The 26,827-nt window shown below is 51.0% G+C and overlaps 1 protein-coding gene across 12 annotated transcripts in view; it reads right to left on the bottom strand.

Annotated features, from left to right (window-relative positions):
• ANKRD11 (ankyrin repeat domain 11) overlaps positions 1 to 26,827 on the bottom strand; it is a 164,886-nt gene that overhangs the window by 93,286 nt on the left and 44,773 nt on the right. For all 12 annotated transcript variants that reach the window (XM_036833917.1, XM_036833919.1, XM_036833913.1 and 9 more), the window contains exon 2: positions 7,134 to 7,215. In XM_036833917.1, the coding sequence (XP_036689812.1) occupies positions 7,134 to 7,142 (9 nt within the window). In that variant the 5' untranslated portion in view covers positions 7,143 to 7,215. The remainder of the gene's footprint in view (positions 1 to 7,133; positions 7,216 to 26,827) is intronic.

Raw genomic sequence — 26,827 nt, forward strand, 5'->3', positions numbered from 1 at the left:
AGGACGGCAGGTGCGAGGAATCGAGAAAACAGGCTCTGCCGTCGACCTAGAGCAGTGGACCCAGTCCTGTCTGTACTGTGCCCAGGCCTCGCCCTGCACCCGGCACAGTTCAAGCACATGACCTCTGCCCCGGAGCCGAGCACTGGGTGATGGCCGGAGACGCCCCACCCCCCACCACCGCGTCCCCACCGCACACACGCCAATGCCACACATACACCCCACCACACACAGTCCACCATAAACCCACGCTCACTCACCCAACCACCACACCCCCTGCAGCACAATCATGGTACAAGTGTAAAGTGGGGCCCAGGGAGTGCCATCGCCCAGAGCTGATACACCAGCACGCCACTTCGTTCACTTCCTGCCCGTTTCCTCAAGTCAGATGCCAGCACAGTGATCTCCTGCCTTAGTGTAAGAAGGACCCCAGGATGCACTCAGTCTGCCGCTGATCAGCTATGGAACCTTGAAAACCCTACTATTCAACATCTTCGAGGCCTAGAATCTTTTAATAAAAATGTGGAAAATGCCACCTACTTTCTTGGGTTTCGTAGGGGAAGAAAAAGAAGGTAAGTGAAAGTATCTGGAGAGCCCGTGCCTCTCGTGCCTCTCACAGACCTTCAGGGTTCCTGCAAGATGCAACGCAGCAGCCAATTCCTGAGTGGGATCCCTCCCGCGTGGCCCGGGGCAGCGTGGGCCCCAGGGCTTGCCGGCAGGAAGGCAGGGAAGGCAGTGCACACGCGCCTCCCGTCTCAGCCCCGTGCCCGCTCCCTGCTTCTGTCCACGCAGAGGCCCTGGGGCGGGAGCCGGAGAACAGGGGAGGAAGGAAGGGAACAAGAATGGGGTCTTGGGGAATCGTATGGCACTTACCGTTTCTGACTTTGTGGACCTTTTGTGAATGGGTAGTTTGCTTATTGGAAGAAAGAAACCCCGGGGCCCTCATCCACCTCAGAGGGCGCTGTCACACGTGAAGACAGGGGCCACCCAGAGACCCTCTGCACACAGACCTAGAAGAGCAGCCGTCACTAGAATGCCCGAGAGACGTCCTGCAGGGTAGGGTAAAAAGAAGAGCCTCAAACACAAAGAAAAGGGATTTTTTCTTTGAAGAGTGAGGTGTTAGCTTAAGGAGGTTAGATGAGCTTACACACCTGATTATAGCTTTTCCCATAAAAAATGCTCAAAAGAGGGTTGAGCATTCGCAGCTGTACCACCCCAGGTTTGGCTGCAAACCTCTGTCCTACCCCCGACCCATCTACCTCCATGGGCCTCAAGCCCAAAGACTGCATCTGAGATGCTAGCGTGAGACCGGGCTGCAATAAAGCCCAGCTCCACGGGCTCCAGCACCCAACTCACACACGCTCTGCCAGAGACCCCTCCCCCAAACACGGGGGCGGGGCCCGGGCTTCCTGCAGCTCCTCCATACGTCACCACTCTGCCCGAGGCCAAGATGAAAATACACGGGGGGGTGGAGGGCACGGGTGGGTGAGCTAGGTGGTAAACTTTTCAAAAGAACAGGAAAATTCAAAATCTAAAAACAATCCTTGTTCAAAAAATTAACAAGAACAGGGGCTTCCCTGGTGGCGCAGCGGTTAAGAATCCGCCTGGCAAAGCAGGGGACACGGGTTCGAGCCCTAGTCCGGGAAGATCCCACATGCCGCGGAGCAGCTAAGCCCGTGCACCACAACTACTGAGCCTGTGCTCTAGAGCCCACAAGCCACAACTACTGAGCCCGTGAACCACAACTACTGAGCCTGCGCTCTAGAGCCCATGCTCCGAAACAAGAGAAGCTACCGCAATGAGAAGCCCGCGCACCTCAATGAAGAGTAGCCCCCGCTCGCCTCAACTAGAGAAAGCCCACGCGCAGCAACGAAGACCCAACGCAGCCAAATAAATTAATTAATTTAAAAAAAAATTCACAAGAACAAATTTTAAACAGAGGTTGACCACAACCAGGAGATGGAGAAAATGGACAAGAAGACTTGTGAAGGATGTGCTGGGATCAGACGGTGGGTCCTCAAACCAGATGCAGATGCGCTGCCCACACAGTTCCCAGCCCCGCCCCCACAAACACCCAGGATCCAGACGGCGGGCCCGGTCTTCACGTGTGACAACGCCCTCTGAGGCGGATGAGGGCCCCGGGGTTTCTTTCTTCCAATAAGCAAACTACCCATTCACAAAAGGTCCACAAAGTCAGAAACAGTAAGTGCCATGCGATTCCCCAAGACCCCATTCTTGTTCCCTTCCTTCCTCCCCTGTGCTCCGGCTCCCGCCCCAGGGCCTCTGCGTGGACAGAAGCAGGGCACGGGGCTGAGACGGGAGGCGCGTGTGCACTGCCTTCCCTGCCTTCCTGCCGGCAAGCCCTGGGGCCCACGCTGCCCTGGGCCATGGCCGTGTACACATCCAGGGCCATGGGAGCAGACTCTGCCCCGCCCTGGGCCAGGGACCAGACCGCTGCTCTGCTCCCCTTTCAAACTCGCTACCCTGGCCAGCCCTCAGCTCCATCTGCAGGGTCCCCCACACAGCTTGGGGGAGCCTCAGTGGCAACCATGAGATGGTGCAGACGACCCTGCCGGACCAAACCCCGCATCCTCACTCTCAGAACACAGTACACCGCAAACCTCACCATCACCTTTCTTTTTTTGGCACTAAGAATACCCAAATCCCTATTCCCAACGGGCAACACAAATAACGATCAAGGTACGTATTCTATGATATACACACAGTACTACATATAAAATAGATAACTAATAAGGACCTACCGTATAGCACCGGGAGCTCTACTCAGTACTCTGTAATGACCTATACGGAAATAGAATCTAAAAAAGAATGGATATGTATATGTATAACTGATTCACTTTGCTGTACAGCAGAAACTAACACAACATTGTATATCAACTATACCCCAATAAAAATTAAAAAAAAAAAAAAAAGGTACCTAATCTAGAGTGCACAAGGCCAAGCCATGAAGGCGCCTCCCTGATTCTGTCCTGGTCGACCCCACAGAACAGCCCACCGGCCCGCAGCCCCCTGCATCGCCTTTCCCCTGCCTTCTTCTTCCTCCCACCAAGATCCAGGTGGGCTGCACGGGAACTCCCCGCAGCCAACATCCACAACTGCGCAGAGCCCTCGCCCCCTGAGGCACAGCAAGGAGCAGGAGGGAAGGTGGGGTTTCAGGTTGGTCCAGCAGTCAAGTTCAGCTCAGTTTTAACAGAACCTGTGGAGCTCTGCTGTGAGCCAGATACAGGCAAATCTCTTCACCCTCAAATATAAAACTTGGAGGAAATCCCTTTAGCCAGCTTTTAAAATTTGAAGGTATTAAAAATAAAATGGGGAGTTCCCTGGTGGTCTAGTGGTTAGGATTCGGCATTTTCACTGCCGTGGCCCAGGTTCAAGCCCTGGTCCGGGAACTGAGATTCCGCAAGCCTCGCGGTGCAGCCAGAAAAATAAAAACATAAAAAATAAGTAAAAAAATAAAATGAACACTGGCTCCATGAGGATCCCTGTAGCTAACGATGGAAGGAAAATAATGGCAATATTGTAAGCAACAAATGAGGTGCTACAAACAGCCGACAAACCCTTCCAGTAGCAAGCAGAATCTCCACATGCCTTCCTGCCCAGCACAGCTGGGGTACCAGAGCCCAGAGGCCAGTTCAGCTAGAAACTTCCAGAGGGAAAGGAGCTGGGGCACAGCCTGGGCTCAGACCCTCCCTTCTGCTCTGCCCTGCCTATATTCCAAACCCTGTTCTTGGGCATGTGCACTCTCCAGGCAACTCCAATGTCCTGGAACAAAAGGACCCAAGTCCTACTGACCAACAAGGGCTGTGGTGGGGAGAGCGAGAGCTTTCTGGGGAGGTGTGTGAACACAACTGCCAATTTTTATATGAACAAAAAGCATGCATTTAATGAAATCTAATTTAAATGACATCTAATATTCCACACTTTGTATCTTAAGAGCGCCTAGCCAATGAATATTCCCCAGAACTCTAAAATTACAATAAGAATTTACTATACTCAAAAATCCGGAATACATAAGTTTTATTGGTGTAATTAGCTAGGCATACTTCTTAGAGAAAGAAGCAAAAGTGTGCTTTGTTATCTATTTTTAAATCCTGACAAATATCTTTGTTAAAAAGGCAAACGTATCATTAGCATTAGGATCTACAAGCTTCTTACCACCTGCAAATCCAACCCAGCCTTCCGCCCTGCAGCCAAGGCACAAGACGGAAGCCCCCCCCCAGCCACGTGTGCTGTGACTGTGAAGTGCCACAGTCACTAGTGGCCGACCACTAGCCGGGTGGTGGCAGGGTCAGCAAATCGCCACTCCTACCATATGAGGGGCACGAAGAGACCTGCCCAGAAGAGCTGCATCACCAGACGGCAACACATTCCCCGTCATGAGGGGCCCCAGGCACAGGACGCCCTCGCCCACCCCCCCAGCCCACATCCGGACAGCAGGTGGAGGGGGACTTGGTTCTGCCGCTGACAAGACCTGCAGTTCCCGTGCTCACAGCTCCACAGTGAGCACAGCCTGCTCCGGGTGCCAGGATGCCACAGACAGGGCGTGTCGCTGCTCTGCACACCCTAGCCAAGTCAAAAGTGATCACTCTGCAGTAACTGTAATGTAGTATAACGTTTAAATTTGAGTATCACTATATTGTACACCTGTAACTTACTACATAAGTTGTATATACTACACATCAACTGTACTTCAATTATAGAAAGTGATTGCTTTTCTATTTTTTATGGAGGTGTTCAATTAAAAACGTAAACCATTAGATCCAAGCCTCCATTCAGATAGAGACACTGCCTTTATTACTCTAACAGCCACTTCCAGAAGCCACTCTGTTTTTGGAAACATACCTCAGAACTCCTGTCCACAGGAAGCAACTGTACCACCCTGCGCTGCCCTGGGGTCCCTGCTGCTGACAACCCTCGGCGGCAGCAGCCACACCCGCACCGAACCCTGGCGGAACGCGGGCCACCGAGAGCCATTTCAGGCTCATCTCTCCCCCGACCCTTGCGCTTTACCAAGAAGGATGTTAACACAGTGAGAATTACACCAGCCATCAGGTGAAACTAGCGTTTTATGCTAGAGAAAGGAAAACAAAGACTAAATCTAATTATCGTAAAGCTTCTATTTGCATCGAGCTTTACCTCCATAAACAGTGTCGCTGAAGCTCTAGGGAAATCTCTCACAGGGGAGGAGCCGAGGCCCCGCAGGACCTGGGCCCACCCCCTCCCGCCCCTCACGGACCCTGGAGCCACAGCCACACCTGGATCACCTTAGGGCAGGGCCAGATGGGAGAGCACAGCAGTGTGCACTGAAGGATCTTTAACAAGCCCACCTCTGTCAGAGAAGGTGATCTCAGATGTGATCTAAATGGTTCATATTCCACCTTACGTGGTCAAAATGAAAATTAAAAATAATGAATGATATAAATAACAATGAACAATTATTAGAGAGCCTGCAAAATTATTCTGTTTTTATATTTGTGCCTTTTGATGCCAGGAAAGGTCATGGATCGCAGACCCCGGCACCTGTGCCCACACACGCAGGCCCCGGACCCGGGAGGTGGCCTCCCTGGTGATCAGTCACAGTAGCACCTTTATCTCTATTCCTTCCATACACTGTGGATTTTTTAAAGACAATTATAATCAATATGAACTGAATGTTGATGGTTCACAAAGTGATAAACGGCATGAGACACCGTGGATTACTGCCATGGGATTTACCGTCAGAGCCAGCCCTTCACACGTCAGAAAACCTCCCAAATATTAACACACCTACTGCTCACAATCCGCCAGAAGAAGTGGGCCAGCCCCAGAATCTGCCAGCAGAGCTGCTGATAACTTGTTTCCTTTTAATCAGGGATCACCAAATGCCTGTTCATAACCTAGTTTAAGCAGCATGTTGTTTTTCCTTGTTATAAATTAAGGCCAATGTTACCGTTTCCAAGCAAAGGCCAGGCTCCAGCCTGCAGTGTGGGTGGGCCCGGCTGCCCCTCCGCGCCCAGCTCACCCCCTGCTGGGCTGAGTCTCTCAATGGCTGCCCCACGGCCCTGACACCCAAGCTGAATGCATGGGCTCGTCCTGGAAGACGGCCGTGGGAGCGCTCCCAGCATGCTACAGGGCCCACCACGGCCCCTCACCACCACACCCCACTGGCCGGGCTGGCTTCTTTCTAACCCCAGACTACCGTGCAGACTAAGATCTCTTTCCATCATACCTCACCCCCATTTCCAAGGAAACACTTCCTCAAGTCAAAGAGGCCAGCCAGGTGCATTTCAAAGTGGCCGGATACAATGACGACTGAGATAGAGGACGGGGTCTGTGAGATTAAGTAGCAGGAAAGGCTTCTTTCCTGTCTGCTAGAAACAACACAAAATAGAAAATACACTTTGGCACTGTTTGCTTTAAAACACTAACTAATACCTGGCCAAGGTAGGAAACACGCAAAGGAGCCAAGAGTTTTCTTTCCAACGTGTCCCGGGGAGGAGGGCTCTGTCCTAGAGCAACGAGTGCCAGTCAGGCCCCAGGCTGCAGGAGGGCGGCTGCCCCTCCGGCCACAGCCGCGCGAGGAATTCCCGGCGGGAGGCAAGGCTCAGGGCAAACGAGCCAGGAGCCCACTCCACACCCACCAACCACACACGCTGGCCTCGGACTTCAGGAAAACCACGTGTGGCTACCAGCTGGCCCACACACGGGACACAGAGCAGAGCACAGGCAGGCACCCTGCTTCCCCAGAGGAGGGACAGTTCTCAGACGGCGTGTGTGCGACACGCCCAGAGCACGAAACAGGCACCGCAAGCAGGTCCTACGGGCTCCAGACCACTTGGGGACAGAGCCAGTAAGACGGCAGAAGTTGACAAGAAACCAACTTCTTTCACAGACCAGGCTGCCAACCTGTCTTAATTTGTCCATAGAACTCCTCTCGCTGGGACACCACACAGCTCACTACCGCCCTGAAGCACCCTCGTTTAAGTGAAATCCAGGACAAAATCCAAAACACTTAGCCAAAACTCTATCAAGCCCAAGAAAACCAATGTGAAGACTTAAGAAATATTTTGATACTTTTTACAAACCAATGAAAATAACACAAACTGATGAGAGAGGCAATACAATAAAATATTTACCGAGTCCATCGTTAGAAGCCGAGGTTGATGACTGTAAATTAAATCCAACAGAGGCGTGTCCCAGAGCAGCGCTGAGGGTATTCTGAAAGAAGAGAGTAAAGTTAGCTCATGTAAATAATAATTTCTACTCAGTTCTTTTTATGTCAGTCTCTCTCCATTTGGACCACACTACAACCTTCCTTTACCTCATGGAACTCCAGACAAGCAAGAGGTTTTTAGGATGTCTGGCTGGCTGGTTTGGGCTGTAAAGGGAGAGGACGCCAGGAGAGGCACTCACACCTGGTGGTTTGTGGGAGGACGCTACCCAGGTGGAAGTCTCTGTTCTTGATCATGGTTCCTGGACAGCAGAGCCCAAAGAGGCCCAGTTAAGGGAAGAACACTCCGATGGGCCGGTCATTCTCCCCAGAGAAGGGGCTTGAGGACTGGGGTCCTGGAAGGGCCGTCCACAGACTTTCACCTTACTTGGAGTTTGACACTAAATCTTTGTCGAAGTTATGCATTTGTATCTTCTACGGACCCCCATCACACTCAGAGTAAAATGTGAACTCTCCTTTTGGCTCACAAAGCCCCGACGGCTGGCCCGGCCGCCTCGCTCTGCCTGGAGGCCCTCTCCCAGCCTCAGGCTGTGCTCCTGCGGCGCCCGGATGGGCCCGCTCCCGGCCACCCTGTGTCCACTCCACTCCTCTCTCCAATCACCTAGGGATCCATCCTCAAAGGCAAAGGACCATAATTCAGACCGCATAAGCTTCCCGGGATCCCAGGTCGGAGACGTGCCTCCAGCGTCCATGGCAGGAGAAACCGGAGGTTTGGGGCGGCCCCACAAGGGCTGGCACACTTCGTCAACATGACTAAGAGATATCGTCTGGGGGTGGCTGCACACAGGGGCCTCGTGGGCAGGCCAGCCACGGGCAAACAACCCCCTTACTCATGAGTAAGCTGCAGCTACATGTATCAACATAAGCGAATCTCAAAAGCCATAACAATGAGTGAGGAAAGGTCTCAGAGGAATATATTGAATATATGTGTCTTTCAAAAGTACATGAAACTTAATATATTCGATTTACTATGTATACAGTAAAAATCAATAAAAAAGGACTTCCCTGGTGGTGCAGTGATTCAGAATCCGCCTGCCAACGCAAGGGACACGGGTTCAAGCCCTGGTCCGGGAAGATTCCACATGCCGCAGAGCAACAAAGCCCGTGCACCCCAGCTACTGAGCCTGTGCTCTAGAGCCCGCGAGCCACAACTACTGAGCCTGCGAGCCGCAACTAGTGAAGTCCGCGAGCTAAACCCCGTGCTCCGCAGCGAGAAGCCACCGCAATGAGAAGCCCGCGCACCACAAAGAAGAGTAGCCCCCCCTCGCTGCAACTAGAGAAAGCCTGCGCACAGCAACGAAGACGCAATGCGGCCAAAAATAAATAAATCTTAAAAAAAAAATCAATGAAAAGTAAATAATCATAAACTATAAATCTCAAAATAACGGTTCCTCTTGGAAGTGGGGGTGGGGTGGATACCAACCAGGAAGCACACCCGAAGTCTCAGCAACACTGCTCAAGCCAGGCAGGCCAGGGCCCCGGGGCCTGGAGAGCTGGTTCTCACGTTTACACCGTGAGTCTTCCCCAGGTCCAGCAGCGACCTCGTCCCCTCTGCTGCCCTGACAGGGACCGGAGAGGAGGATGAGAGGGCCATGCCCACTCCCGGGACTGTGTAACTGCGCAGCCTTCCATTTTGTCATTAATTGAAATAATTTATTTCCATCATTCAAAACTAGGAGTTTAAAGGCACAGAGACAACTAAAAACATCTTTTCATCCATCAAATATTTTTACATCAAAATGTAGCAATTTCAACTATTTGAAAGTAAACCCAAAGTACAGTATCAAAAGAAAAGCAAATGGCACAGTATACAATCTTCCAAAAGCATTATAAAAAGAAGAGCTTTTATTGAAAAGCCTCTCCAAAGAGCTACATGCCCAAAATTAAATCAATCAATCAAGTAAGCCTGCGGCCTGGCCATATGAACACAGTGACATTGCAGGGTCCTGAAGAAAACAGACTGAAGAGAACTGTAATCTTCCAAGAGAACTGTGAGATCCCAAGAATAAAACAAACCAGTATTGTTCCATTCACACCCATTTTTCCACAATCCCACGGGAATTCCACAATCCCATCAAGCTCGCTCCCACCTCCAGGGCTTCCCTGGTGGCGCAGTGGTTGAGAATCTGCCTGCCAACGCAGGGGACACGTGTTCGAGCCCTGGTCTGGGAAGATCCCACGTGCTGCGGAGCAACTAGGCCCGTGAGCCACAATTACTGAGCCTGCGCGTCTGGAGCCTGTGCTCCGCAACGGGAGAGGCCCGCGCACCGCAATGACGAGTGGCCCCCGCTTGCCGCAACTAGAGGAAGCCCTCGCACAGAAACGAAGACCCAACACAGCCAAATAAATAAATAAATAAATAAATAATAATTAAAGGTGCTAAAAACAAACAAACAAAAAAGGAACACAGAAACTTCCCTGGTGGTCCAGTGGTTAAGAATCCGTCTTGCAACGCAGGGGGCGCCAGTTCGATCCCTGGTCAGAAAACTAAGATCCCACATGCCATGGGGCAACTAAGCCCGCGCGCCTCAAGGAAAGATCCTGCATGCCGCAGCTAAGACCCGACGCAGCCAAAAAATAAATAAATAAATATTTTTTTAAAAAAAGAATATAAAACCCTAGAGAATCTACAAGAAACCGTGAGAGCTAACAAATGAGTGCAGCGGAGCAAGGCTGCAGGACACAAGATCAATGTGCAAAATCAGAGGTACTTCTAACATGCCAGCAGTGAACATTCTGAAAGAGAAATTAAGAAAACAACATCATTTACAACAGCATCAAAAAAAAAAAAAAAATCTAGGAATGGATTTAACCAAAGAGATGCAAGACTTGTACACTGAAAACCCACAAAATACTCGTGAAAGAAATTACAGACGACCTGAACAAGTGGGAAAGCCCTGTGTCTGCACTGGGAGACAAGATAGTTACGAGGGCAGCCCTCCCCAAGAAGGAGCCCACACCGCCTCTCCCAAAGCTGGCCCAGGTCCTCACAGCCACAACCAAGTGTCATCAACGCTTTCCTTTAAACATCTCAGACGCTTGCAACTTACAGATCTACAAAAGTTCCGTGAAAGGTTTTTTGAGAGCAGGCAAGGAAGACATAGCTGAAATGTCTAGTACTCCTGAGTTGCCAGTTTTATTCCCTAAAAGGGTGATCAAAAAAAAAAGGACAAATTCTGAGAAAGGTATAACCTTCTAAAACTGAACCAGGAAGAAATAGAAAATACCAACAGACCAATCACAAGTAATGAAATTGAAACTGTCATTAAAAATCTTCCAACAAACAAAAGTCCAGGACCAGATGGCTTCACAGGTGAATTCTATCAAACATTTAGAGAAGAGCTAACACCCACCCTTCTCAAACTCTTCCAAAAAGTTGCAGAGGAAGGAACACTCCCAAACTCATTCTATGAGGCCACCACCACCCTGATACCAAAACCAGACAAAGATACTACAAAAAAAGAAAATTACAGCCCAATATCACTGATGAATATAGATGCAAAAATCCTCAACAAAATACTAGCAAACAGAATCCAGCAACACATTAAAAGGATCATACACCATGATCAAGTGGGATTTATCCCAGGGATGCAAGAATTCTTCAATATATGCAAATCAATCAATGTGATACACCATATTAACAAATTGAAGAATAAAAACCATATGATCAACTCAATAGATGCAGAAAAAGCTTTTGACAAAATTCAACACCCATTTATGATACGATCTCTCCAGAAAGTGGGCATAGAGGGAACTTGCCTCAACATAATAAAGCCCATATACAACAAACCCACAGCAAATATCATTCTCAATGGTGAAAAACTGAAGGCATTTCCTCTAAGATCAGGAACAAGACAAGGATTTCCACTCTCACTGCTATTATTCAACATAGTTTTGGAAGTCCTAGCCACAGCAATCAGAGAAGAAAAAGAAATAAAAGGAATACAAATTGGAAAAGAAGAAGTAAAACTGTCACTGTTTGCAGATGACATGATACTATACATAGAGAATCCTAAAGATGCCACCAGAAAACTACTAGAGCTAATCAATGAATCTGGTAAAGTTGCAGGATACAAAATTTATGCATAGAAATTTCTTGCATTCCTATACACTAATGATGAAAAATCTGAAAGAGAAATTAAGGAAACACTCCCATTTACCATTGCAACAAAAAGAATAAAATACCTAGGAATAAACCTACCTAGGGAGACAAAAGACCTGTATGCAGAAAACTATAAGACCCTGATGAAAGAAATTAAAGATGATACCAACAGATGGAGAGATATACCATGTTCTTGGATTGGAAGAATCAATACTGTGAACATGACTATACTACCCAAAGCAATCTACAGATTCAATGCAATCCCTATCAAATTACCAAAGGCATTTTTTACGGAATTAGAACAAAAAATCTTAAAATTTGTATGGAGACACAAAAGATCCCGAATAGCCAAAGCAGTCTTGAGGGTAAAGAACGGAGCTGGAGGAATCAGACTCCCTGACTTCAGACTATACTACAAAGCTACAGTAATCAAGACAATATCGTAGGGCTTCCCTGGTGGCGCAGTGGTTGAGAATCTGCCTGCCAATGCAGGGAACACGGGTTTGAGCCCTGGTCTGGGAAGATCCCACATGCTGCGGAGCAACTGGGCCCGTGAGCCACAACTACTGAGCCTGTGCGTCTGGAGCCTGTGCTCCGCAATAAGAGAGGCCGCGATATTGAGAGGCCTGCGCACCGTGATGAAGAGTGGCCCCCGCTTGCCACAACTAGAGAAGGCCCTCGCACAGAAACGAAGACCCAACACAGCCAAAAATAAATAAATAAATAAATAAAATAAAATAAAAAACACAATATGGTACTGGCACAAAAACAGAAACATAGATCAATGGAACAAGATAGAAAGCCAGAGATAAACCCAAGCACCTATGGTCAACTAATCTATGACAAAGGAGGCAAGGATATACAATGGAGAAAAGACAGTCTCTTCAATAAGTGGTGTTGGGAAAACTGGACAGCTACATGTAAAAGAATGAAATTAGAACACTCCCTAACACCATACACTAAAATACACTCAAAATGGATTTGAGACCTAAATGTAAGACTGGACACTATAAAACTCTTAGAGGAAAACATAGGAAGAACACTCCTTGACATAAATCACAGCAAGATCTTTTTTGATCCACCTCCTAGAGTAATGGAAATAAAACCAAAAATAAACAAATGGGACCTAATGAAACTTAAAAGCTTTGGCACAGCAAAGGAAACCATAAACAAAATGAAAAGACAACCCTCAGAATGGGAGAAAATATTTGCAAACGAATCAACGGACAAAGGATTAATCTCCAAAATATATAAACAGCTCATGCAGCTCAATACTAAAAAAACAAACAACCCAATCAAAAAATGGGCAGAAGACCTAAATAGACATCTCTCCAAAGAAGACATACAGATGGCCAAGAAGCACATGAAAAGCTGCTCAACATCACTAGTTATCAGAGAAATGCAAATCAAAACGACAATGAGGTATCACCTCACACCAGTTAGAATGGGCATCATCAGAAAATCTACAAACAACAAATGCTGGAGAGGGTGTGGAGAAAAGGGAACCCTCTTGCACTGTTGGTGGGAATGTAAATTGATACAGCCACTATGGAGAACAGTATGGAGGTTCCTTAAAAAACTAAAAATAGAATTACCATATGATCCAGCAATCCCACTACTGGGCATATACCCAGAGAAAACCATAATTCAAAAAGACACACGCACCCCAATGTTCACTGCAGCACTATTTACAATAGCCAGGTCATGGAAGCAACCTAAATGCCCATTGACAGATGAATGGATAAAAAAGATGTGGTACATATATACTATGGAATATTACTCAGCCATAAAAAGGAACGAAACTGGGTCATTTGTTGAGACGCAGATGGATCTAGAGACTGTCATACAGAGTGAAGTAAGTCAGAAAGAGAAAAACAAATATCATATATTAACGCATGTATGTGGAACCTAGAAAAATGGTACAGATGAACCAGTTTGCAGGGCAGAAGTTGAGACACAGATGTAGAGAACAAACGTATGGACACCAAGGGGGGAAAGCCGCGGGGGGGGTGGGCATGGTGGTGTGACAAATTGGGCGATTGGGACTGACATGTATACACTGATGTGTATAAAACTGATGACTAATAAGAGCCTGCTGTATAAAAAAATAAAATAAAATTCAAAAAAAAATACCAGAAAACAACCCTCGAATTATTAATCCATAAAACAAGGGCATTAGGTTTGATAATCCCTAAAACACCTTCCATTTGAAAAGTTTAAGGTTCTTCGATATCCAATGTAAAATTGTTTCCTTTAAAAATACATCATTTTCCCGGGCTTCCCTGGTGGCGCAGTGGTTGAGAGTCCGCCTGCCAGTGCAGGGGACGCGGGTTCGAGCCCTGGTCTGGGAGGATCCCACATGCCGCGGGGCGACTGGGCCCGTGAGCCACAACTACTGAGTCTGAGCGCCTGGAGCCTGTGCTCCGCAACAAGAGAGGCCGCGATAGTGAGAGGCCCGCGCACCGCGATGAAGAGTGGCCCCCACTTGCCACAACTGGAGAGAGCCCTCGCACAGAGACAAAGACCCAACACAGCCAAAAATTAATTAATTAATTAATTAATTAAAAAAAAATACATCATTTTCCCTAAATGTGTACTGCTCTTTTCATGGAGAATGTGAGCTCACACCAATAATCTGTACAGCTTAACATCTAAAATGCAACGAATGTGATTGGGGGGGCGGTGTGGAGCAGGCAGGGATGAGCAGCCCTAACACCACAGAACCGAGATGCAGCGGGGTCAGGCGGCCCAGCACAGAACAAGGACAAAGTCCAGGAACTGCTGAATGGACAACTTAGTACCAGGTGTCCCACACCGCAGGCCCCACCCCAGTCCCGCTGGACAGGCCCACTCTCTGCAAGTTCCACCAAGGCACCAGCTGCCCAGCCAGGAAAAAAAGGGACAGCACCCAAATGAACTAAACAGCTCTCTTCAGACAGACAGAAGGCAGTGCACACTGTCTGGAAGCTCTCCAGCGTCTCTGTGGAGATCAGCACGGGAGCCGGTGCCCACCACACCTTCCCACGTTCGTGGGCATCACAAGCAGGGCACCTGCAGCCGCTGGGCAGGGAGGTGCAGGCGGGAACCCGGCCCCAGCCCAGCCTCTCAGGAGAGCTTTCCCGACGGCGGACTGACACCCAACTCTGTCCTCCCAGGAACCCGCAGTGGTCACAGAGCTCTCGAGCAGCAACGGTGGGCGGAGGGGCCAGCTGGCCACGCGCCTAGCATGTCTCTGTGCCGTCCGCACACACTCTGGCATGCGTCCTGCACAGAAGGGTAGCCCTGCCGCCCCACAGCTGCCCACCCCTGCCCTGCACCTGCTCTCCCTACACTGGCTCATTTAACCCTCATGACAACCCTGACAGTAACAGGATCGGGCTCCTTTTTTCTGTTGAGAAACCAGATTCTGAGATGTTGAATCATTTGCCTCAAAGTCAGGATCAAAGTCAGGCTGCAGAGCCTGTATTCACGAAGGTCACTCACACTACCACCTCCAACCCCACTGTGCACTCACAGCTTCTGGGACGCAGCTGAAGTCTAAAAGTGACCAAGCCCTTCTGACCCAAAATACCGACACAAGGCTGGTATTCACAGGATCGTTCTCAGCTCAGAGACCCAGGGCACGCTGAGCTCCTCCTCCCTCCAAACCAGGATCATGACTGATGCTGCCCTGCCTTGGCCTCCGGGCAGCACCCATCCCGCCGGTCAGCACCCCACCCAGCCTCTCTGCTGTCACCCCACCTGCTCCTGCGGTGTGGGTCTTCCCAACTCTCCCGGGGCCATCCAACCTGCCTCTGAGGTTCTAACAACCATATGGGTAGATCCCAATTCACGTTCTCCAGCTCAGAGCTCCCCACTGAACTCACAAAGTCCAGCCACACCACAGACACATCCACAGCACACACAAGTGCACACAGATGGAGCCCCAAGGCAACTATGACTGTATTTCCTGCCCTGGTTTAGGGTACCACTTTCTAGACGATCCTCCAAGCCAGCAACCTGCCATGCCCCTCTCACAATCGAAACCCAGTCCATTCCATCTCCAAATCATCACTCTCTCCCCCTCCCTCCGCACCGGCCCGACTCCTGACTCAGGCACAGTATTTCTGCACCTGTGTCATCACAACAACTTGATTCTCTCCACTTCCCACCACACTGCTGAGGAGTGAACGTGGCACGTTAGATTCACCCCTATGCACACCTCACTCTGCCCCCGGGTGTCACTGAGCTCATGAGGAACAGATTCGTGTTCAAACTTCAGACCCCATCATGGCACAGCACACGCGTACATGCACACACACAGCTGAGGAAAAGGCCTCACGGGACAGAAGCTCCGTCCTGCACGGCAGGCACCCCAGCGTTTCCTGCCGCGCTCCCAGAGCTGGCGGGGGTCGGCTCTTGCTGCAGGTGCACCCACTAAAGGTGACCTCACAGCCCATCAGTGCCACCACCCTGGTGGACAGCCCCAGGGACACAGGTGCTGAAGGATGCTGTCCCCAGCTGCCGCCGTGGCAACTCCAAATCTCGCCAAGTTTCTTGGAAACATCCCGTCTCACTCACAGGAGGCTGCCTCTCCCCTGCTGCCCATCTGGGCAGGTTCCTCTCCACCCTCCAACAGCACACTCAGGCCCCTCGCTTTCTTCCTTAACCTGTCGCTACTGTCCAGGCCGGCTTTCTGTTTTTACGTCACGTCACGATCATGCTGCAGGCCCCACGCTGCACCCTGGTCACCGGCAGGCACGTAATGGGAGGCCCCATGTGGAGGAGACCCTGAGCCTCAGGGGCACCAGAAGAGCACAGCTGATCAGTGGGCAAGCGGGTGTGGAAAGGAGGCCACTTCCCAGAGGCACGGTCAAGTGCTCGGCCCCGCACCTCCAAGCATCTGTGCCCTTTCAATCCACCCAGCTCACAGTCACCCTTTGACACAGATAAAAATTCACCTCAAATCCACGTGGTTTACGGACAAAATTAATCAGAGGTAAATACGGACAATAAGAAGCCCTCCCCGGCCAGCGTGTGTCCCTGCGAGCCCCAGCCGAGCGGCCGTGCCTGGTGGGCTCCTGAGCAGCCGCGCGAGGTCGCTGGCTCGGCGCTGCCTCACCTCCAAATCAGTGCGCGTCCAGGATGAAGTGTCCACGTTCTCCTTTCCATAGTCACCAATTCCTGACAGCACCGCACAGCCCTTCCTGTATGCCACCCCACACACTACATTCCTCCTCCACCTCACTACTGCCACGAGCCTTTCAAACTAGATTATCGAATGCAAAGCAAGTTTTGTTCACTAGCCCCAATTCAAGCAAGATTAAGCGTTCAGATTGACAGCTGTCCCTCAGGGAGCAGTGAGGGGTGGTGTGAGGCAAGGGGACACCGCCTCTGGCTCAGCCTGCAAGGACTGGGTAAGAAAACAACTACTTAATATATACCTGGTCTCTTCTTTAACCACAGTACCTGGGGTGAATGACACAAACAGGACCCTGGCCTCTAAATGCAGGAGTCTCCGCTCCCACCACTTACACTGCGTCTCACCCACCAGGAATTTAAGATCCTACCACCACCTGGCCTCTTCCACACTCCAGGTGTAAACACGTGGCCCAGAAGAAAGAACGGGGCTGCTCGGAAGATACGCCCTTGTATTTCAAAGACTTAAATCACCCGTGACTTGTCTCCTACACATTCCCACCCCCGAAAGATGCTTCAGATTCTGTGTGTCTGCGGTAAGCGTTGCAAAACTGTACTGTTTTATCTTTAATGCTTTCCAAGCAAATCTAATAAATGATCACTGATCTAGTCTCATTTGCCCATCCAAACCCCCAATTACAAAACCGTGGAGACCGTCACCAGAAAGTGGTGTTTCTCAGCCTTGAGAATTCTTACCACCCTCACCCTCTAAAATAAGTTGGAGAGAACTACTTTAAGAAGGAAGACCACAGAAATGAGAAGGTTCCACAGAAGTCACTGAAGCAGGAGTAGCAGGGCTGTGAGAATCCACACACCCACAGAGCCCAGGCTGCCCCGAGCTCAGAGGTAACCCACAGCCCCATTTGTCAACACAAGGACACAGGGCTGCTAGTTGCTGGCCCACCAACCATGCTGCTTGGCCAAACAAAAGCCTATCCAACAGCCTAACACTATACGTGCCACGACAGACATCTCCTGGGCCCAAAACCTGCTTTGAGGGGTAAGATCCAATCCTTCCTTATTAAAGGGTAGAATGTGGATGGGCTAAATAGACTCCTTATGGCCAAACCACTCATGTGAAGTTAGGACTTGAATCGAGATCAACTTTGGGTTTCCAGTGATTCAACGTGTGATGAGTGATCTATGCTATGATCCCGGGCATGAGAGGGTGTCCCCACCCTGACGACTGCACAAACACACAAGCACAGCAAGAGCACCCTGAAACACCTCTGCACAGGGCTGCAGGGTGCGGGTGTGGTCTAATCAGCAGGTGTGCGCGTGAGCAGGGTGACCTGCCCCCGGGAGCCCAACACCCTCCCGCCAGCCCCTGGTCGCCATCCCTGCACAAACGTGCTTTCAACTTGTCAAGTCAAGGAGTGAGGGGTCTTTCTCACTTCAGTTTCTACGTTTAATTCAGTATGCTGGCGATGTTCTTCACCTCTAAACCACCTCTAATTTCCAGAAGAACAGCTCTGTTCCAGTGACAGTGCTGAACTGTTAAAGTGATGTGCTCATCAGCCAACAGGTCCTGCTACCAAGCAGGGAGACGCTGGCCCTCGCCCGCCACCCCAGTCTCCCAGGAAACCCCTCAAGCAAAGAGTCTCCATTCTGAAAAGTGGAGTAAAATTCTGTTCTGTTAAAACATAAAAATCCATGTTTCTTTCCTGGTAGATGACCCTCCTCAACACGAGAAACTCCAGTAGAAAACACACACTGTTTCCTGACAACAAGTATTACTCAGACCTCAGGATGATCATCCAGCAAGAATAAACCTACAGGGACTTCCCTGGTGGTGCAGTGGTTAAGAATCCGCCTGCCAATGCAGAAGACACGGGTTCGAGCCCTGGTCCGGGAAGATCCCACATGCCGCGGAGCAACTAAGCCCGTGCTCCACAGCTACTGAGCCTGCGCTCTAGAGCCCACGAGCCACAACTACTGAAGCCCGGGTGCCTAGAGCCAGTGCTTTGCAACAGGAGAAGCCACCACGATGAGATGCCCGCGCACCTCAGCGAGGAGTAGCCCCGGCTTGCCGCAACAAGAGGAAGCCCACGCACAGCAACAAAAACCCAAAGCAGCCTAGAATAAATAAATAAAATTAATTAATTAAAAACAAAACAAAACAAAAATGACACTTACGGATCCTGTGAGCGAGAATACAAGAGAAAGGCCGCCCAAAGTCTTCCATTATACACCAAAACTGGAGCACTGTTTGCCTTGGTGCCTGCCTTCCTCCCCAGCAGCAGGCACCAGGCCCGGAAGTGAGGCGCTTCCCCCAGGGCCTCCTCCCAGCAACTGCTCTCTCCTCCACTAGCCCCCACACCTCCCCACCAAGTCCCCACTGGCACCTCTGAGCAAGCAGCCACTCCCGGGAGGTCCCAGTCCCTCCCAGTCTGGCTACACACCTCCACTGGCTTTGCGGACGCAGAGCTCGGACCCAGGCCTCCTGGCCTGTGGGCTTCACTTCCACGGCTCTGCTGCCCCTGACACCTCTGTGGGCACCAGCTTGTACCCTTCCTACAAGTCGCCTTCCGATGCCCCTTCATGCTGCAGCCAGCTTAATTTCCTGAAGATCAACGTGGGGCAGTGCATGCAAGCTCAGACCAGGGACAGTGGAGCGTGACGGCCGTCGTTAAAATTCTGACCCTGCCACTGTTTTGGCAGTGACCTTTTGGTACATTCTAACAGCCTCTGTCATTCTTAAGTTTTCTCATCTGTAGAAAGAGAAGTTCCTGGATACAAAATATAAAATGAATATACACAAGCCAACTGCATTTCTAGACACCAGCAACAATCAAAACTTATGATGAAGACAGGGGACAGTGTCACCAGGATAGACAAGCTGACCAATGGGACACACAAAAGCTCCAACACAACGTGGGCACACATGGGGAGAGCTGATTCATGACAGTAAGCAACGCAGGTCAGCAAGCAAAGAACAGTCCACTCACGGACAAGGCTGGGCCAGTTGGCTTCCGCAGGCAAGACTGTGAGCAATCAGCTCGTACGCAGACATCAGTCTGGGACAGATTAAAGGCTTAGGTGTAAATAGCAGAAGTACAAACTTTTCAGAAGGTACAGGAAGCTATCTCTATGTCCTTGGGACAGGAAAAAATTTCTTAACTAGGAATGATGGTTCATGATCCACAGTTTGAAGACACTGTCCTAGAGGATGTGGCACAGATCCTTCTAAATAAAAGGATTCAATATCCAGGCCACAAATCTAAGTACATTTTTCTGTTCATCTCGGGGTAAATATCACGACAGAACATCACCTTAATGCATGACATGTTGTTCAAAATGCACGTATATGCACAACAACAAAACTCTTATCTTTCCTCCTCAGCACTGAAGGTTCAAGTAAGTCCCATTGTTTTTGGTAAACAGAAAAGATTTTTGAAAAAATGGACAGTATTTAGGTATAAGCACCTCTATGTATGAGTCATGAGCACAATTATATATGACCTCTGAATATATAACACTAAGTTAATGGTTTTATTTCTAAGAAGACAGAATCAAATACACATGCCCTTTTAGTGCTAAAAACTGCACCAAAGGGAAAAACCAGTGACGAAGGTCTCCATGTAAAACAGTGATTTATGGATATAAGTGAGGGGAATTTCCTGAAGGTCCAGTGGTTAGGACTTGGCACTCTCACTGCCGGGGGCCCAGGTTCAATCCCTGGTAGGGGAACTAAGATCCCATAAGCTACGCAGTGCCAGGGTGGGAGGGCGGGGTTTGGCTGCTGGCCCGAGTTTGTGTTGACATTGTTATTAAATTGTTAGTAATAAAATTTTAAAAAGCGGGGGCGGGGGGAATGAGAAAACTCATCTAAAATGCAAAGCAAGAGGAAGTTGAAACCTACAAGAGAGAGAGCCTCAGTACCCAGGACTGTGAAAATGACCACCCCGCCCACAAAGGAGTGCCTGCCCTCCTCGGCACCCACGTCGGCCACACGCAGCACCAAAGGCAAACCCAGCCCTGTGCAACGTCCACGCCACGGTGTTACACACGGACCCCAGGTAAGCTGAGCAGTAACCACGGCAGAGGTCAGCTGGGTCTGGACCCACAGCCAGCCTGAGGAGGCGGGCTGTGCGGCGCCGCACAAGGCTTTCAGACACAGCACCACGGCCCACGCCCTCTGCTTGTCCTTGGTTTGGGAGCTGAGTCAAGTCCACCATTTCAACTCTGTGATCTGTGACTCTACTCTCAGAAAAAGAGGCGCAGAGGGATTCACTGCAAACCAGGACCAAGGTCCGCAACGTAAAAGTACCCTCACTTCCAGCCCTGCGTTCTTTCTCCTACACCATTCTGCCAGCCTCCTTCTACTCTCTGGTCTTCAAGGGGACAATGGAATGATTCACACCACAGGCCTCCTCCAAAGAATCCAGCGTGCTGCTGTTGAACAATGGGCAGCTAACAAATACATCAATATAAAATGTCAGTGGCCCTGGGGGAGGGGCAAACGGGAACAGGAGAACTGAGAAAAGACAGCCACCAGACCAACAGCAAGCCGCACTAAGGGCCCACAGAAGTCGGACCCAAAGAGCCACAGGGGCAAAGCCCTGGAGAGGGCTGCGGGGGCCAGCGAGAGGGCTACCCACCCTGGGGGCTGCGAGTCCCGCCAGCACTTCCTGCAGTCTCGCCGCAGCACTGTGCACGTGCTAAAACTCCCTGGGAGGCGCGTCCCAAAACATTTAAATGAGTTTCATTCTGAAGAGACTAAAGAAATTCGCAAAACAGAGTCTATTACAGATTTTTTTTTTTTAATATTTTTCAAACCCAATGTCAGAATACATTCTGCCACCCAATAACAAATGCAAAGTCATAAAAAAAAATCAGTCTTCAAACGAAGAATTATTTCAAAGATGTGCAAACCTGATTCTAAAAAATTAAACCTACCCTGCATAATTAAACAGAAGCTGCACGCAGCAATCTATGTAACCCAGTGTTGCCATAGTGAGCCCTTGGCGCTGGCCAATTACAGCCACTCACGGAAAGCTGCCTTTCCCACATCCTCCCTGCAAAATGCTTTCCTAAAATCAGCCGAGATCTCAGTCTGACAGTGCGTTTGTTGGAAAATTTCAAAACAATTTATTCTAGTTTAAATAACTCCAAATTAAAAGTCTGTCACTTACAAATCCTTGCACTGGAGGCAAAATCAAGATGAGTTGTGACTAAGATCCTAGAAATACACTTTTTTTAAAGGTAATAAGCATTAATTCACCGATCTGTGAAGGGTTAGATAGGCCTGAATGTCCTTGGTGGACACCACGAGGGCACAGCACAGGACAAGGGGTGCAGGCACCGTAAAGGACAGAGCAGGGAGGGAGGCAGCTGGGCAGACGCAGGGCCCAAGTGACACCCACAGACGGTGGTGCCTGGGGAAGGTGCCAGGCCCTGCCTCCGTCCTTCTCACCGGGGCTTAATCTCAACAGTCTACATTCTCCTCTAACTCTTTAAAACATAATTTAAAACTTTGTTTTTGGACATGATAGATCTTATCTAGACAACGCTTTGTAAACTATCTCAGAACGCTGCCTGTTAACAAGAGACCAAGACTTCTAAGACTCTTCCTTTTCCTTTCCCTAGAGTTTTGCTCAAAACTGATGCTGAATATAGAAAATTCTAGGGAATTCCCTCGTGGTCCAGTGGTTAGGACTCAGTGCTTTCACTGCCACGGCCAGGGTTCAATCCCTGGTCGGGGAACTAAGATCCTGCAAGCCTGTCTTCATCTCTCTCTCTCAATTCCTCTAGGTTTTTGGCCAAAACAAATCCATTTTTACTGAGCTGGAGCGTGTCATTCAGAAGCGGTTTTACACACCCTAAGACTTGTTTCCAAAAGACGTTTGTAAGCAGCTCGTGGAGAAGCCTGCGTCTTAAAAAGGGCAGACTGGGGCTGCTTCAGCCCCTCCCCCCACCCCATCTACCAGGAATGCTGGTGGATTCCAGATTCTCACAGGAGACCCGCTCCTGCGGTGCTGGGGTGTGCCCGCGCCACCCCACCCCTGGCAGCACGAAGGCCTGGGCTCCCAGCAGCCTCCAAGCTGTCACCACCACTCCCCCCCCGCTGGCTCCTGGCCACTGTTCGCAGCACTTCACCACAAGAGCCAGTCTCTCTCCCTCTTTCACGAGAAAGATAAATAGGAATTTTTACTCTAGCCAGGAAATGTGTCAAATGTGAAGCATTTGATACGAGGCTTGTTCTTAGTCAGCAAAAACAAACAAGTACCTGGCACACCAGGGCATCAGGTGCCCTCCAGTCAGTGGGGGGATGACACACAAGGAGCAGGTGGGTCCCCAAGGCACACACACTTCCCCAGCACCACCCCGTACGTGTGTGAGGATGCAGTCACACACCCTACCTGCCCACTGCGCAGGGAAACTCTGTAAGCAACACCCTCCCCACACAGGGCCTACCAGACCTGTTAAGACCTTTCAACAAGTTTTGCAACCAAGAGAAATGAATTAAGGACACTGGAGGGATGAGTGAGAAACACCCTTTTTTACATGTAAAGATACACAAATCCGACGAATTAAATGGGGGCACAAAACAATGACCTATTACCTAGACAAGTTCAGAAGCAGGTCTGCACGTGTGGTGAGGGATGGACCTCGAGCCACATGGGTGCAGAGTGAACGCACTTTGAGAACAGAGGTCTGTCCCTGGAGGACAGTATGAAGCAAAACTGTGCTAACGTGTAACTGCGGTGCAGGGAGTAAGCAAGGACACAGCACCTGCCAGGCTGGACAGGTGATCAAGTCTCAGGGTCAGGTACACAGCCTTACGGGGACATTCAAGGGCCCCAAGGCTGGGTCAAAAGTTGATGGAAAGTTTAAATCTGAAATCAGTAATAACTCGCTTAGATATTTTACCAAGGAAAGTAGTTAAATAAGCTTTATACTCCTGCGTGAAATAGTAACAAGACTCGAAAAAGATAAATAGGGCTGTGCAACTTTTAAAATTACAAACAAAATAAACACACTGTACTGCAAGCCTCCACGTCAAAAAGCAGTGAGCACAAGAATTTATCAGTAAAAAAGGTTTTCATGCCTAGAGATACTCTAGTTATAATTCCCCCCTGAAATATAACTCTGAACAGACGGAAAACTGCAAGTGGCTGCTTGCCCGAAATTTGTTGTGCATAAAAGGCTTTCTGCTGGAAAGGGCAGCTGAGCGTGAAAACATGCTTTCTTCAGACAGCCTACTTCTGAGAGGGGGTTGCAGGGGGGCCAGCTGCCAGCATCAGCAGCTTTACCCACTACGAAAGCCTGGACCTCGGCCCAGAACCCTGTCCGTCTCTGGACTGCACCTGAAACCCGACCAGACCGAGAGCACCAAAGGAGCCAAGCAACCACCCTCTCTATCACTGCCTCTTCTCCCAAACGCAGGAAAAGAGAAGGAGGCCGGTTGGTGTGGGCCGCCAGGGGACTCACCAGCATGCAAGCCCTCTTTCCCGAACTCTAACAAACAGAAATCAACCACGGAGCACCGACCGGAGACCCCGGCTAGACTTGTCCCTGCAGAGCACGCATCGGGCCGGCCGAGGGGGTCCTGGGGGCGTCCACGGGAAGACGGGCCCCGGACCACGCAGGCACCCGCACGGCACATGCCAGGCACCGGCCGAGCTCCGAGGCCGGGACGCGTCACAGGGCGCCCAGGCACTAGCTTCCCGAACCCGGATCTCTGCACAGTGGGCTGGGCCCAGCGGAGGAGACTGCAAACGACCGACTCCTCCCTGGAAAGCTGAGACCCTATCTGTGTGGCTTGCTCGCCAAAGGAAACCCGGCTGCTTGGACAGGGCGAGGAGCACCACGATTCCACCAGACACCCGGCGCCCGCTTTGGCTCGAGCGCTCCAGCCGCACAACCCCATGCCCAGAGCGGCGGCCTCGCAGGCCCACGCGCGCAGGAAGCACGCACCCCACACACGCCTGCGCGCACACGGCCAGGCCGCCGCCCCCACCACCTGCCAGCTGGGGACGCACCTCCCCACACCCCAAGCAGCGAGAGCACAGCCTCTTCGGTCGAACACGGGGACAGGCAGGGACCCAGGTGGACAGGACCTGGGGCAGACGCCGGGACACAACATGGGGAACAACAAGGGGAGTCACGGCGGGAGGCCCCGGCAGAAGACGGCTCCGGGGCACCAGGGCCGCCATGCAAGTCCCACCGCTGACTCCGCAAGTCCAGGGAAGAACCAACCAGCTCTGTGGAGCCCAAGACGCTGCCCCTGGAGCCACGGCCTACCACCCGCGGGCAGCCCTAACCCCCCAAGCCTCCCTAGGACCAGTGCCCGAGCCCCCAGTGATCACCCCCACCTCCTCCAACTGCCAGAAACAAAAGAGAAGTCATCACAGGCACAGTGACGACATGTCACCTCACATCCCATCCCCACTCTTACGCTGATATCCTGACAGCCTCTTGACTAAAATCAGTAAACAGGTGTGTGTATGTATGCATGTATGTATTTTGGCTGTGGTGAGTCTTCGTTGCTGCACGCGGGCTTTCTCTGGTTGCAGCGAGGGGGCTACTCTTCATTGCGGTGCGCGGGCTTCTCATTGCGGTGGCTTCTCTTGTTGCGGAGCAGAGGCTCTAGGTGCGTGGGCTTCAGTAGTTGTGGCACACGGGTTCAGTAGTTGTGGCTCACGGGCTCAGTAGTTGTGGCTCGTGGTCTCTAGAGCACAGGCTCAGTAGTTGTGGCACACGGGCTTAGGTGCTCCACGGCATGTGGGATCTTCCCGCACCAGGGCTCGAACTCGTGTCCCCTGCATTGGCAGGCAGATTCCCAACCACTGCGCCACCAGGGAAGTCCCCATTTTTTTAAAAAAAGAAAGATTTTTTTAAAAGATTTTTAAAAAGGAAGGACTAGCCTAACCTAGCATATGTTCTGCAACAAGTGAACAGCAAAGAGAACATGAAGTTTTGTTTTTAAGAAGAGTCTACCTAAAACCACTGTCCTGAGGAACAATGCCCTTACAGCTCTACAGTAATTTTCAAAGGGCCTCCTAACCGCATTCGTGGAGGACGTAAGAAGTGCATGGTCAGCTCCTAGTCAGACGTGATCTCAAAGAATGCACCGCCAGGACGGAGAGCCAATGGGAAGCAGGCAGAGGCCCCCCAGGCTGAACTGACCCTGGAGGGGGCACCGGAAGCCAGACCTGAGGTTTCCAGGTACAGCAAGGGCTGAGATGTAGAAAAGGTCCAACACATGAGCTCTGAACAGTCCCCTAAAGCTTGGGCCAGAATCACGAGTGGTGAGAATAAGGAAAAAGAGGTGAGGTTTTTCCTTGGCACTCGCACCTAAAAGGAACTTTTAAGACAAAGTCAATCCGGCAACCAGGTCACTAAGGGCTTCAAGTGAGCTCATGAAATCCTCTGGCAGGAACCTGGAGGTACACTGAGGGTACCCCCGAAGCTCTGCCCAGGCGGAGCCCCCCACACCAGGCCCTGCACGCGGCCTCTGCCCACACCCATGCTCTGCACCTGTGCGCGCACGTGTGCGCCTCCAGCGGCCCCTCCTCCTGGCCCCCGTCCTGGTTAAGGCCTCCGGGGAGCAGAGCTAGGGAAGAACACAACGTGAGGCCCGGCCCACAGTCCAGCTGCCACCGACAACAGCACCCGACTGGGCCTAGCCCCAGCTTGGCCTGAGCTGTCCCCACAGGAAGGGCACATCCAGCTGGCCACCTCAAGCTCCGTGCTCAACTCCGGTGACCCGCCCACCTCCAGTCCACGCTCCTGCCCTCCCACCCAGCACCCCCCATGCACTGTACCCCGGGGGACCCTTACCAGCAAACACCCTGAGGTCTCCCCTGCCTGTCACTGAACCGGCACGAATGCCAACAACGGGGCCTGGCAAAGGGCTGCAGGAACATCACACAAGTGCAGACTGCAGTGTCCACACCGTGCGGGCGCCCACACAGCAGGACTCCTGCTGGCCCCAGGGCCCCTGTCACGCCTCAGCAAGTCCCAGAGGCGTCGCCCTACTCGGCCCAGGCACCGCCTCTTCTCCCTCTTCCTAAGCAGGCGGCATGCAGGCCCCCGGCTTCCATGATGGCTCGCCCTGTGCTCTTCCAGGAAGGACAGGGACCCTTCCTGCCTTAGGCCGAGCCTCCCCAGCAGCCTTCTCTGCCAAGCTTTGCCTTCTGTACCTCATGCTACACATACACTACCCTAACACGTGGCACCAGGGCCTCTGTAACTAACTCCATCCTCTCCGCAGTCCTCAGAGCCCGCTGCTTTGCCTTGTGCGCCTCCCCCGCCCACCAGCACCCACCCCCCCGCAGCGCTCACCACACTGTCCTCTTCTCCATGCTGACCAA

The sequence above is a fragment of the Balaenoptera musculus genome, chromosome 19 (genome assembly GCF_009873245.2).
Source record: "Balaenoptera musculus isolate JJ_BM4_2016_0621 chromosome 19, mBalMus1.pri.v3, whole genome shotgun sequence".
In the NCBI taxonomy this organism is placed as follows: Eukaryota; Metazoa; Chordata; class Mammalia; order Artiodactyla; family Balaenopteridae; genus Balaenoptera; species Balaenoptera musculus.